This window comes from Crocodylus siamensis, chromosome 3, assembly GCF_052110815.1.
Source record: "Crocodylus siamensis isolate JL-2025a chromosome 3, ASM5211081v1, whole genome shotgun sequence".
Lineage (NCBI taxonomy): Eukaryota > Metazoa > Chordata > Crocodylia > Crocodylidae > Crocodylus > Crocodylus siamensis.
The window spans coordinates 62,330,521-62,345,352 of NC_143397.1; the positions used below are offsets into that span (position 1 = coordinate 62,330,521).

Below are 14,832 nucleotides of genomic sequence, written 5' to 3' on the forward strand. Positions count from 1 at the left end.
GATAGCTTTGAGAGGGTGTACAACTTCCATCATCAGAATACAGATGAGACAAATATTTGTCTGACAAGTTTTAGACAGGGATGATCCTGCCTTAAGCAGAGGGATAGGTAGGGGAAGGGACTAGAGTTGGCTATCTAGTCCATTTCTCTATGATTCTAAGATGAGTTCATTCTATGAAATTTTAAAATCTTTCAGAACACGTGGTGTATAATTTTAGGTAAACATGAGTGAACCAATTACCAGATGTGCCACTTTGCGACAGCCTTTACAAAAATATCTTCCAATTATATGGTCTGATTTTCTGCAAGTGAGCCCATTCCAAGAACACAACACCTTACAACCAGTGGTTCTCAATCTTTTTCAGCTCAAGACCACCTCATGTTAAACTCAAATCACCCCTGGGAAAATACCAGCTCTTAGCTTTCTTGACTACAAAAAAGTAACAGAGGAATTTTCCTGTGGCAAAGAAGTCAAAAAGACCACAACAGGTCAGAAAGTTTTTGGTGCTACGGATTCCTATGTGAAAACTCTTATCTTATGAATCACATGTAGGTGTTTAATACCTAACAATGCTAATATTGTGAAGCACCCCATCAAAAGAACTGACAGCACCTTTATTGAAAATCACCAATTTATACACACAGATGTCATGAATTTTTCCTTTCCTCAGGCAAAGCGAAGGGTTAACAGTCTCACCTTGAGAGTTTTGTAGGCACTGCTCATGGTTGTTACTTTATGGTTTGCATGAGACCCACCCAGTTTACAAAGATGACAAACAGGCCGTCTGCAGATTTCACAATACATGTTCACCCTCTCCATTTCATGTTCTGGGCACATCAAAATCTGCAAAGAGCAATTAAAATACAGGTGTTTCAGAAGAATGAAATGTTAACAACCTGCACAGGGCCAGATTGGAGCCTGGCCATGTCCTCTCCCCCCAGCCATGTCCCTAACCCCCTTCCTCCACACAACTACCCCCACCCTCCTCCATGTGTCTGGGTGGAGCTCTGCCATGCCAGCCCCGGGTGCCAGATTCAGACCACTGGCTGGATCCAGCCCACCAGGCAAAAAGATTGAATATCACTGCTTTAGTGTAATAGAACTGTTTAACATATGTCATCCATGCCAAGGACAGAAATAGTCCTATTACACTTAAAACAACACTCCTGGGACTACTGACTCCAGTCTTATTTACCAGTGCCTCACCTAATTCCCTAAAATAGCTTAGAGGTTTCCAAAAGCAGAATACAGTGTAATGTAGGAAAGATGCCAATTTTAGAAGCAAAATGCCAATTTGTAACACGTCACAGAATAAATACAGCCAGACATTGTAAACATCAGTTTAAACATAACCATAGCTGGAAAAAACAAAAAAGAAAAGGAAAAATTCTATTGTGTTAGGTAAACATGAAACTGTAATGTAATATCTACTCTGGTTGCACTACACATTGATTAAACTTGTTATGTTAGGGTTTAAAAAAAAGAAAAGTGCCATACTGGGTTAGACCAATGGTCTGTCTACCTGAGTCTCCTGTCTCTGACAGCAGAAGCAGTAGATGCTTTACAGCAGGCGTGCTCAGTCCTCAGCCAGTGAAGGCATGTAATTTCTGCAGGTCTAACAATTTGGCAGCAGGGGAATAGTGGCAACATTAATTGCTGCTCTCCTGTGGCCAAATTTCCAGAGATAGGGAGCCTAGTGTGCTATACTAGAGAGAAAGGGGCAGCCCAAGATGGCGCAGGGCCAGATTCAGGTGTGCCAACCCCAAAAGGGATCTGGCCTGCAAACCATCTCTGCACCACTCATCTGACCCACAGGACTGAAAGTTTGAGCACCAGTGCTTTAGAGGGAAAATTTTTCGTGTAATCAATACCTGGTCATACCCTCCCTGTTGTCAGTCATTATTGGTTTGGGGATATCAGAGGATATCCCTGTCTGTTTTCTTTGGTAGCTATTAATAGAGCTGTCCTCCATGAATATGTCTAATACATGGTTATACTATCTGCCTCTACAACCTCCTGTGATGAAAATATCTGCAAATTAACTATGCATATATGCAACACTGGGCAATGAGTTAGCTGTTATGACTTGGGAAATGTAGGAGTTTCAGTTATGTTAGGCTCCAGTAATGCTAAGACACTGCAAAAGACGTTGGGAGTAAAAGGCTTTACTGACTGCTGGATGACTTGATAAAAGATGCAGTGAGCAAAAACATAAGAAACTATAGCTGAATAAGCTGGGGTGTAAAAAGTTAGAACTCACTAGGGAGGCAGAGATAACAGAGGGCAAGCTGCACTCAGCAGGGGTAAGTTAAAGATACTCAAATTCAGTAGGGAGCACGCTAGAAAAGCCCAAACTCAGAAAGAAGTGAGCTCTAAATGTCTAAATTTGGGAGGGGGGAGCTGCAGTTGGCAAGGAATAAGCTGCAAGTGTCTGGACTAGACCAAAAGAAAAGCGAAAAGAGATAAGAACTGGCATGGAGTGAGGGCATCTAGGCTATAAATACAGGGATGTGAGACTCGCCCTTTCGTAGTGACTTAAGGGGCATCTGTGCACGTAATGCATCACTTACCATTGTGTGGGCAGTTTTGCTGAGCCGGGCAGATTGCTATACAAACCTGCTAGTGTACTATCCTAAAAGACAATAAACTTATCTGAGCTTTCACCACTGACACAAATTCAAGCTGTTCTTTTTTCGTGCCACGCAAGCTCTAGGAAGTTGGTTGCAGGCAACTGCCTCTGAAAGCACACTGACCAAAGCAGCCTGAACACCAAGAGTGACAGCAGGCTGACTGGGAACCCTCCCAATCCCCAAGTGCCTCTGAGCAACAGGAAAAATTACCTTGGAGCTGTTATATGTAGCTCTCTAAAAACAATGGCTCAAATATGCAGTGGAATTCAATCTCTTGTTTGTTTTAAACCTGCCTCCTGATAATTTCAGTGGGTATCCTCTCATTCTTGTATTCTTGTATTCTGGGACTTAGAGATTGAAAGTTTCCGATTCACTTAATCCACACCTGTCATGATTTTACAGACCTTTATCTTGTCCCTGATCAGCCTTTTTCATTCCAAACAAGAAGTCCTACCCCTCCTAGTCTCTCCTGATACAGCAGCCTCTCCATATTCCTGATCATTTTTGTTGGCCCTCTCTGTACATTTTTAGTTCTACTGCATTCTTCTTTTTTGGATGTGAAGAAATGCACACAGCATTCAAGATGTGCACGTACCATGGATTTACATAGTAAAGTGATGATTTTTCTGTTTAGTTTTTAATTGTCTTCTTAATGATGCTCACCACTTTACTGGATTGTTGGATGCCCAACATTTTACCAGGCTTTGTTGGCCACCATTGCATACTGAGCCAATGTTTTTAGAGAACTATATATATATATATATATATATAACAACTCCAAGGTCACCTTTCCCAAGTCGTAACAGCTAGTTCAGAGCCAAGCAGTGTCTATGTACATTACTTAGCACTTAACACTGAGGCTGCTTTGCCACTTTTTGCCCACTCAGGTGTGCAAGTTGCAAGAATAAGTTGTTTTCTCACAGAACTGTTTAACTATTGTAATACAGCTTAAAATATAACTGTGTCATGTTATTTTACATTTGGTAAATGAAAGTTATAGCTCGCAAAAAACAAGAGATGGAGAAGACCTACCAGATTATCTTGTTCTTCTATGTCATAATTCAAGGAACAATAATACAGTACGTGTCTCTCCCATCCCTACCACACACATTGCTCAGCATTATTCAGTCTGGTTTTAAATTAATCAAATGAGTGACTGGGAACATTGTTTACGAGAATAACAACACTCCATGCATTCAAATCATCTCCTAACAAAAAGGCATGTGATCAAAACTCTAATCTAATCTTGTGCAGTAGTCACAGCATATCCCTTAAGGGGCCAACATACAGGCTTCACTATAGTTTACTATTCCTCATTTTGTCTTCATAGGAAAGTGTATAAATTGAAACACTCAAGCCATAGATGGACATTGCAAAATGTCAATCTATTAATAAACCATGTCCATATTAGCATCAAGAGAACCAGAATTCTCTCCTCCTTTATCTGCCTACAAGATGAATTTCCTATAGGTACTACATCTTAAAAATCTTAATAAATGACATATTTCTAAATTTTAAGTCTAACCCTAAAAATAATTTAAAGGTTTCTAGTGACCTTAAAAACATGTAGCCATAAGCCAGTATGTCTGATAAAGTAGGCCCATCCCCCCCCGCAAAAAAAGCATAGATGTTTACATGTTATTTTTATGCAGTTAAAATGCTAGTAAATGAAATAATTAAATGACAATGACTTGATGCAATACTTTGTATTAAAAAGAGGAATTTAACTATGATCTGTTCATTATATAAATCAGTCTACCAAGTCCAGGAAAATTAAGCTCCTGTGCCTCCCTAGATCCTCTTGCTTTGAATGAGTGGGAGCCTATACATTCAGTGTGCCCATCTTCACAATACATACAAAATTAAATAAGGTATGGCTAGAAAAGTGAAAACCAGATACCAGTTTTACAAAGCTATGCAACTAAAGTTAATATTGTATGGTTCTATTTTGCCTGGCTGCATGAATACCATGAATGAAAATTAAGCTTAGAGAAGAGTAATTTAATACAATCTTCATATAAATTTAATACTTCAATACTAAACAGGATTAAATCACATCTATCTGAACTTACCTTCAGTTTACTTGCTTACAGGAGAAAGATTAGAAAACCTACAAAGTAAAAGTAACTACAACAATCTGGATAAAGGTACTCTCTTACAGAACTTAACAATTTTATCAAGTTAGACTAAAAATTTGTACGAACTAAAAAGCAGCCCCACGTGGTAAGCTTTGATTTTCTAGAACCTCGCACTCTCCATAAATAGCATGACTAGATTTTAATCTTACAGTTATGTTTAAGTTTAAATGTACTTGTAAGAACAACTGCTATCAGAAAATGCTACACTGTTAGTAAAAAGCTTCACATATGAGCAAATCTACCTGTTTAAAAGTATGTGGTTAAGTATTTCCAGAACCAGTGAACAGTTTAGTTCTTTAAAAGTCAGCTCCGTGCAGTGCGAACATTTTACTCAATTAAAACATGTAATTTGGTCTATACAGAACTCAATGCAAGGCAAAACTGGTCTTAAAAGCAAAGTATTACCTCACAGTAGTATCCATGAGACAATGGCATACTAAGAGTAGAGTTCCATGGATGCAAAAATTTTGAATTCACATAGGTCTAAGCAATCTTTAAATATAGCCATTTATACCAGTTACATTCATCATGGAATTACCATGTGCTATTTATACACTGAGTAAACCATTGTGCCTTTCCCTTTGCTACTATTCCCTGGTGAAGCATGAAGCAGCAGCAACCAACAGCATGAAGTCCAGAACTTCTTATGAAAGCTCCATTCTTCTACAATAGCTACACAAGAATTATGACTGTGGGGAAAAAAAAAGCATAAAGCTCAACTTCATCAGTCCTAAGCTTGCCAAAAGGGGAAGGGAAGAAATCCCATATCCCTGAGTAGAGGTGCACCAATAGAGATTTTGGGGCCGATACCAATAGCTGATTTTTAAGGAGGCATATCAGCCGATACCGATCCAATTTCTGACATGCAGGCCTGCAGCTTGAAGAGCTATATGTAGCATGTAAGTCTGTTGTGGTGGAAGGGGAGTGGGAGGGCAAGGGCAGGGGTGTGGGGAGTGCAGATCAAGGCTCCCGCAGTGTGGGAGGAGTGGGGCTGGGGCAGGGGCAGGGGCGGGATGGAGCCACAGCTCATCCGGGGGGTGTGGCTCCCACCACTGCACACACCCTGAGAGGGCATGGTGGGGTGGGGAATCCCTGGATCTGCGTGAGGCAGGGCAGACTGTAGGTGCAGGCTAGGGCCAGAGCTGTACAGGGCTCTTCCCAGAGGGGACTGGGCCAAGCTGCACTCGGGGTGGGCAGCGGCAGTGCCAGGAGGGGACTATAGAGGCGGGCTGCAGCCTCCCCAAAATTTGCCATAGCCCCCCCTCCCAGTGTCACCACATGCCCCGAGCACAGCCCTGGCCCAACCCCCCTTCCCTCCTACACGCTGAGAAGAGCCCAGAGCAGCCCCAATGCCAGCCCACAGCTGCAACCTATCCCGCCCTGCGCAGATCTGGGGGCACATGCCCCCTGTGCCCTCCCAGGGTGCACACAGTGGTGGGAGCTGCACCCTTCCCCCAGACAAGCCATAGCTCCATCCAGCATGCTGCCCTGCCCCAGCTGGGCAGCACCTGCACCAGACTCAGCCCCAGCCCCAGCCCCACTCCATCCCTCACCACAGGGGCCTTGATCTGTCCCCCATGTCCCTTCCCTCCCCACTCCTCTTCAACCACAACACACTTACCAGCTGGATGGAGCTCTCCAAGCTGCCAGACTATGCTCCTGACTAAGTGCTGCACTGTGGCTGAACGCATGCAGAGGCATTTATCAGCCAAATTATCAGCCACATCAGGCTGATTTCCAATAAAATCCATTTTCTTTATATTGGTGCTGATCTGATAATGAACCGATGTATCGGTGCACCTCTATCCCTGAGCTTATTTGGATATCAAAAGAAATCCAAAAGGAAATTTCATTGCAGAACTCTGATTATTCTGCTACTTATAAGAAAGCCACTGAAATCAGGAATTAAGACCATTCTAAGGACAATCTACACACACATCTAACCATTCCTGTGTGTGCTCCTACACTTGTCAACACCCACCACATTAACATCTTTAATATGTGGCTGATGATTTCTTCAGTACATGTTAGTAATAAAGTCTAGAAGTTCAAATGAAATGGTTATCAGTCATAAAAAAAGCGCTGGGTCAGATATATTCTGTAGTATAGTAGAGTGGGGCAAGAGATGCACATGGTAAGTAACATATCTGCAGGATTCGTCCGTATGGTACGTTAGCTTAAAACACCACTTACCTTAGGCCTGAAGTTAGTAGTTGGTCCAACATATTCATGCTGGGCTTTTACAGTTCCCCAAGGATGATGTATTTTGAAGCATTCATTGCAATAGCTTGCACTGCAGTCCATGCAACTCTTTGTGGATTCTTGAGGTGGAGGTTTGCAGAGATCACACATAATAGCTGTGGCTGCCCTGGCTGCCTGCCTGTATCTTTCCACTATAGTTTCCAATGTGAAGTTTCGGAATAAGCCATTGATGCCACGTTCTCCCAGATCTATATCATGCCGACAGCCAGGACAAGGAAAGATGGTGGTTCTAGGAGTCAATGAATTGCGTTTCCAGCCTGTATAGACAGCAAGTCTTAGTTACAAAAAAGTGGGAAAACAGGGCAGAAGCAGGGAGAGATCATAAAAGACAGGGATCTGTAAGCCAATTCCGAACCATTTCAGCGCACCTCTCAAAAGTGGTACAATACTAATTCTGATATATTCAGCCAAGCCAAAAAGAACAGATTGCCTTTTCAAAGAATTGCCTCATTTGTATACAGAAGACAGAGCAAGTTACAACTGAATTCCAAATGAAATTGAGGTAACAAAATTTTACTAATTCAATACCAAATGTGCAGCACTGAAGTTGTGTTTCTGGTAACAGTACAAAATAGTATAGTATGGCTGAGAGGCTGCTTTTCTTCAGAAACAAGCACTATATAGTCCAGGCAGTGTGAAAGACAATACCTATACAATGGAGCAATTAGTTTCTGCAGTACTGTGCAAGGCAGAAAAAACTCCCTGTATTTGTCATTTATAGTTCTGGTGGAAAGGCATTTTTAGACAAACATACTTAGAAGTATGATCAAAATACTTACTCTACACCATGGAAGTTTTTCCAAACTCAATTCTAAAAGTATCAAAAACTGAGTTTCTACCATTAACATTCAAAGATTTACCGCAGTAATCCAGTTTTGGATCTGTCACAGGTGGAACCATCTTTAAATACCATACAACCACATAGCTATCAGCTGACTGCCCAGAGGAGTTTTCCATCTATTGACTCCTCTGTGAAATCCTATGAAATATAAACTTTCATTTCTACCCAGGAGAACTTCTACAATATTTTCTCCAATGCCTGATGAAGGGTGTGTGCCCAAAAGCTTGCAATTAAAGACATTTTTTTGCAAAAATCTTGTTGGTCTAATAAAAGATATCATCTCTACTACGAGTCCCGATTGCCTTATACATACATACAAACTTTCTATAATCTGTCTGGATCGATGGCTGTTCAAATAAAGATCGGGGGGGTGTTGATAAAATACACAAAATGAAGGTTGTTTAATCTCAGAGTGACAATAAACAGTATTGTTCCCCAAAATCCAAATGTACTTAATTTTTAAAAACATGGTTTGGAAGGAACCCACAAATACAAGACAAGACAGGTAGACTCTTAAAACACTGGGAGCTTCCAGCCAAATCATTCAATCCCAGTAGGGACAGACTGAGCTGAATGTTTTTAATTGAACAGTTTAGACAGGCTTGTTTTTAAACAAGCTTGTCGGAACTAAATACTCTATAAAAAAGAAGACCACCAAACATGATACCAAAGAAAACCCCAACGTTTGGTTTTTAGCAGGGTTAATATATTGTATACCCTAGTCTGTACTGGGGAAAAAAAATGAGACTGCAGGACCTAAAGGGAATGTTAAGCTAATTTTTCAAGAGGGATGGATAGATTAGATAGACAGATAAACGTCAACTAATTACACACACTTCTTTTTAACCAATACATCAACCCTTTATCAACCTCTGTGATAAAGCAGACATAAAGCCTCACATAATTTGAAGAGTTCCTTGGTGAAGACTTCATTAAATAAATTTTAAAAAAAAATCTCAAGGTGCCACTAACAGCTCCTTCTCATCTCAGACTTCATGGCATTCTGCATTGCTCTAATGAAAAAAGGTTCCCCAGAATAAATGAATTCCTTTACAAAGTCTTCTCATTGTTGTGAAGAATGATTCTCCTAAAATATGCACCATGTTATAGCTGCATAGGCAAGACAGGGAATAAAAAGTCCAACTGTGGAGTGAGCAAATGTACACAAGCAGATGGTGCCTCTCCAGTTCACTAAATCACATATTTATCTCTGCCTAGACAACATATGGAAATAAGGCTACTTGGATGGGAGGGGAAAAAGTGAAATTAAACCAGTTACTGTAGTTCAGGTACTGTTTAGATCTCTGGCTAAAAAGGAATACAAAGTTTCTTGGTACTTAAAAAGAAATACAAAGTTTCTTGGTACTTACTTGATGTGAATTTAATAACCCAAACTGCATGCCCTGCAATATCTGTAACTTGGCATATGTAGAGTAACACACACATGCAATGGATAAAACAGTAACAGTTTAAAAGCCTTATATAAAGATGTATGCTCCCAGGACATGCATACACAAATATAAATACACTTTCTACATAGACTTTGAAACAAGCCTGAAAGACCTGGGTTGAAGATAATTTGACATGCAATACCATGCAGTGAAGAACAGCCACCAAAAGATGCTTACATAAAAAGCAAAGAAATAATGGAAAACCAAGCACTGGTTTGTATAGCTACAGCACAAGTGGTTAATACAATGCTTTAAGGAGCAATACCAAAAATGTAAAATAGCAGGTGAAAAAAACATGGTGCAGTGGTCAAGTTTAAAACAATACAAATCTCAAACTCTTATCCAGTAGCATGCTTTTGAAGTCTGGACTAAGTTGACACAAATGTGGGAAAGGAATTTGTTTAACCCCAGATACGAGTCAGCCATTTTCTTTGTCACACATGAAACAAGACAAGATTGTGATAACGAAGCCATGCTTTATACATATACTGGTGACACCATACCTATACCAACATATTCAGTGGCCAGGAAATCCAAGAGATCTTAAGATATTCCATCCCTTTTCACTGATTCAACGCTAATAATTTGTTTTTCTTAGACTAAGAACTACTTCAAAGAATACAAGGTCCGTAAATTCATATGGAGACAAGAAATTCATATGTTAACTATGTCAGCACATGCTACTGGTAGTTAACTTAAAAACTTAGGCCAATTCTTCATGTATCTGAACAGTAAATTAGCTTGGTAATTCCCATTTTTATTAAAAATACAAGTTGGTAAAGGTAAGATTCTAATCAATTTATTGATCTAAGAACACAAGGTATCTTTTTATGTTTTACATTGCCTTCTACCAAAAAACTCTACATACAGCTGTCCCAGGAAATTTCAAAAACTATAACAATATTAAACTTCTAGCTTCATTTTTTTCTGGATATTTACACTCACTATCAAGTAGAGGGCTTCCTACTGCTGGTATCATAAGTTATGTAAACTTCTGGGCTAAGTGCAGACAGTCAAAAAGCCTGAGGCTGAATTGATTCAGTATTTGCAGATTAGTCTAAGATGCAAAAATTGAACCAATAAGCAAATGAACAGATACTCGCTTTTGATTCAGGAAATGCAGCCATATGCCTGCAGTGGCTCAGGCCAGAAACCAGGGGGTGCTAGAGCATGGCTCGCTGGCAAGAAGCCAGCTTGGGCTGTGTGTTCACTTCCTCTTCCTGCTGCCCCTGAGGTCTCTGAGATTTGCAGGACAAAATCACAACAGTAGGACTCTGCAAGATTACTCATCACTTCCCCTTCCAGGTGCTTCTGGAATTTGTAGTCCAGTCACAGCCAGCACTAAGTAAGCCAGCAGGGCAGGGCAGCTCTGTACTTTGGGGAAAGTGAGTTTAACATGCTCCCTGGCCCCAGATCCCAGCTGAGGGACTCTGATTTAACTTAAACCAGGAAGGGGTCTGGGACAGAAGTTGTATAAACTGGTTTAGCCGAAATCAGTTAAGTCTGATACTACATTCAACCAGATTCATCTTAAACCAGGTTCAGTCACTTTGAAACTGGGTTATGTGCACTGAACTTCTGTTCTGTTATAGGCTTAAACCAGTTTTTGATCACTTAAACTGGCTTGTGTGTAACTTCCTTCTCTAGCCCTATAGATTCTCCTACACTGTTAAGTTATGAAGATATGGTTCTCCTGCTAGAGACAGTGCATGTGCAGGTGGGGGCCTTCAACAACTGACAAGTCTAAACTAACCTTTAAAAATATATATCCTCCATGACAGCATCCTATATTTAAATTAGAGAACAGCACCATCTCTGGCAGTTAAATCAGAAAAGGGATACCACATCTTAAACACAAATCACTTGGAAAAACAAACATGTAAAATCAGATATCACCAGCATTCTGTGGTCATGGAAAATACAAATACAATTTGTGAGGGGGTTTAGAAAAGAATATCTTAAAGGTCAACTGGACTCTGCCATGATTTTTTTTAAAGAGTTCACATTTACAGCATCTTCAAAAGCTAGTGAGGTCATGAAGAACCATGAAGAGTCCTAAACTGAAGAACAAATCAGTAAATTACATGCTTAAAATTTATTGTCTTGTCTGACTTTAAAATCTTTTGTTTATATTAATCTTAAGTGTTGCTTGAAAATATGATAGCTAGAAACAGCTTCATTCCTAACAGAAAGAAGCTGTTTCCCAAGTTAAATATCTTTTCAAAAAGATGGACTGTGACCTGCAAGAATAACCCTGAAATGTCTTTATTTTTGTCAGTTGGGAGGTTTACATAAGAAGGACCTTCCATGTTTCGCCTGAACAGTCAGTTTCCTCACTTTGGGTCTATCACACAGCCAAGTGACAAGCTATAGTTGTTCTCAACCATTATAGACTGGAGGCAGCCCTCAAAAGACTCAAGGCATCTCTCATAAAATGCCAGCTCTTAGTTTTCACTTGTTTTGTGACTACAGAAAAATAATGGGGTGATTCTTCTATTTCAAAGATCTCAGAAAACTCACAAAAGGTCAGGATGTTTTTAATAACATGGATTCCTATTCAAGATTGCTGGGTTTATCTTATGAATCTTATTTGCATGCCTAACAGTGCTAGCACTGCATGGCACCCCAGGACCTTGAGGCACCCCAGCTGAGAATCACTCTACTAGAGCAACTGCAAATGCACAAGAGTTAGCAGACATATTCTGGAGCAGGTTTAATACCTGAAACTGTAAAACTATTTTTAAATCAACTATCCTTCAAGTTGGCTGTGATTAATTAAGCTCTCTGAATATCATAAAATAAATCCAATTAACTTTTGTTCTGATTTTGAGTGCATCCAGAAACTAAAGAAGAACTTAATGAGGAAACACTGAATCTCTGAACCTCTGCTCTAAAACAGTATGCTGTTAGAAAGAGCAACTTAAGATCATCACTTAAAGGGAAAACCAAGTGTCCTTCAACAGCTGTAGAAGTGATGTTTTCCTCCCAGAAAATAGTAGTTCTCAGCTGAATGAATCAGTACAACAGTGATTAGTGCTGACATCTCAAGAAGAGGTGCTATTATACTGTTAATTTTCAGCATGAATCCCAGTCTAACATTTTAAAAAATGACAGGAAAAGTCAACTGAATATTTGAATATTCAAAAAAGCTAGAACCAAATCTACTATATTTATATATAATTTCACCACTGTTTTTGAAATTGCTATCTCTGCTCCTACATTCTTACACCAAAATGCAGTTTCTGGATGCCAGAACTACTCAGTCAGGCCAGCGACTTCCTCTTCAGCATTTCTTTCTTTCAAGAGTTATTCATTCTCTTTCTATAATGCAATACAAACTTTAAGGATACTTCTTTCTCTTTAAGCTAGAAAACAATGACTATGGTACCTAAAGATCATCACTTAAATTGTACTGGACAGAATGGCATCTTAAAGACTTACAGGTTGAGAGAGGCATAAACTTTTGTAGCCTACCACTTCCTAAGATGCTATCAATGGACTTGCAGAAAGCAGGGGTTCTATATAGAGGGGGACAAAAGATAGGAGGAAGGGGACACTCCCGAAAGGGGAAAAGATGGGTCAAATAAGTCAGTAAGGTGCATCTCTGCCCTGCCTTCTGCCTGACTTCAGACTAGCTATCTCTTTACATCTTACTGAAATTAAAACTATATTCAGTTGTACTGAAGCTTGGTTATGTAGCAGATGAGAAATTGTTCCCTTAAAAAGGAATGCACATTAGACAGTACATCTACAGAAATTGTGTAACCCACATAAATGTGTGTGTTTGAGTCCAGTTGACCTTCAGGCTAATTGCAGAACAGAATAAAATGTCTTCCAAATAGAAGTCTTCCATATCTTTGTCCACTTGCTAAACTGTTTTGCAGACTTGACCACTGATATTTAAACTATATGCCAATCAATGATATTTTACTTAATATCTAAATGCTATACTATCTACAGAAATACAAAGAGTGAAATAGTTCTACCTCTCCACCCAAAAGACCTCCGCTGTGAGGCTGTGGACAATGAATAGAAAGCTGTTTTTAGAAATAACAGAAGTGTAGATTCACCAATTGTTTTTAATGGTTCACATAAGAAAGCAACAACTCTTTTCTTCCCCACTGCAGTAAAGTACTGTAAGACTGAAATAAAAAATTGTTTAGTTTCCTAATACACTACACAGTTGTAACACAAAGAGGGAAAAAAACAAAGACAAAGGCCCATTTCATTTCATTTGAGAATAGTTCAGTGCTTCACGAATACAATTTTTGTAGTATAAACACCACCAGATTTTTTTGCATTATTATAACAAAGCTACATTTGAACAAAGTAAGTAGTATAGATAATAGCTCCATAAAGCAGAATTTTAGCTAACAAATCTCCCTTCTTATGAAGGAATGGGTATATGTCCCTTCCCCCAGTCAGATTCTATTGTAAAACCCACTCTATTCTACAAAAACACATTAGCTAGGGGAATACACAGAACATTCAGCCAAGAGGGGCAACCAAACTGTTTCTAGCACCATTTACATTCAGACAAGTAGCTTCTGTTTTCTGAGACCACACCTCATACCCCACACACAGGAATGGAACCATATATTTCTATATCACAAGTAACCCACACAGCAACATTTGTAGTTGCCCAGAACTTGTCATTACAGATCTTGTTTTCAGGTGCTTGTAATTTTGGCAAACTTTAAGCATTTCACCTGAAGCTTTCTCAGGTTGGATGTCTATCCGATGATTTAGCTTGGGGATGAAGAAAGCAACTTCAACTACAACAATTTAGCCATTTCCAAGAACAATGTTAGAGAAATACTGCTCGTGTTAAAAAAATTTCATAAGCCTCTTATTTGAGAAACTAGCCAATTGCCCATCAAGAATGATGGGGTGGGGGGGAGGCCACACTTTCCCTCCCCACCTACCTTCATGGCTGAGGTAGACCTGCCCCCCCCCAGCCATTCCCCCATACCATGCCATCCACCGCGCCACATCCGTCTGCCTCCCCTCCCCTCCTCATGAATGATTGTGGGGGAGTGGGGAAGGGTGTGGACGGAGCACCACCACTCAACGCCCCATGCCACTGCTGCATCTAAGGAGCAGGGGGTGGGGGGTAAGGCCAGTGCTGCTGGCCTCATCCCTCACTCTGTCCCAGGAGAGCTGGCCTCACCCCCCTGCTGCCTCCCCTTTGTCCCCACTGTCACGGCAGCATCCAGGCCCACTCTTCCCCCACGCCACAGTGGGCACACACTCATTTCCCCCCCTCCCCCTCCTGCCTCGCACCGCTGCCATGGGTCCAACCCTGTTTCCCACTGCCCTCACGCCACCACCTCCGACTCCTCCACCCCTTCTGTCCCTGCTGTCCTGGCAGTGCCACCACCACCTGCAGCCCAAACACTCTTAGAGCACTGTGACCAGCTGCAGACAGCCAATCAGTGCGACTAAAGCATTACGGATGGACAGAGACAAACAGACAGACTAAGGCTTTTATAATATTAGAATTCTAGGGC

At 40.5% G+C, this 14,832-nt stretch overlaps 1 protein-coding gene across 2 annotated transcripts in view; it reads right to left on the bottom strand.

The window, feature by feature from the left end:
* TRIM36 (tripartite motif containing 36) overlaps positions 1-14,832 on the bottom strand; it is a 50,123-nt gene that overhangs the window by 13,148 nt on the left and 22,143 nt on the right. For both annotated transcript variants that reach the window (XM_090038395.1, XM_090038396.1), the window contains exons 3-4: positions 6,962-7,287; positions 697-843 (exon numbers count right to left, since the gene is read on the bottom strand). In XM_090038395.1, coding sequence (XP_089894521.1) covers positions 697-843; positions 6,962-7,287 — 473 coding nt within the window. The remainder of the gene's footprint in view (positions 1-696; positions 844-6,961; positions 7,288-14,832) is intronic.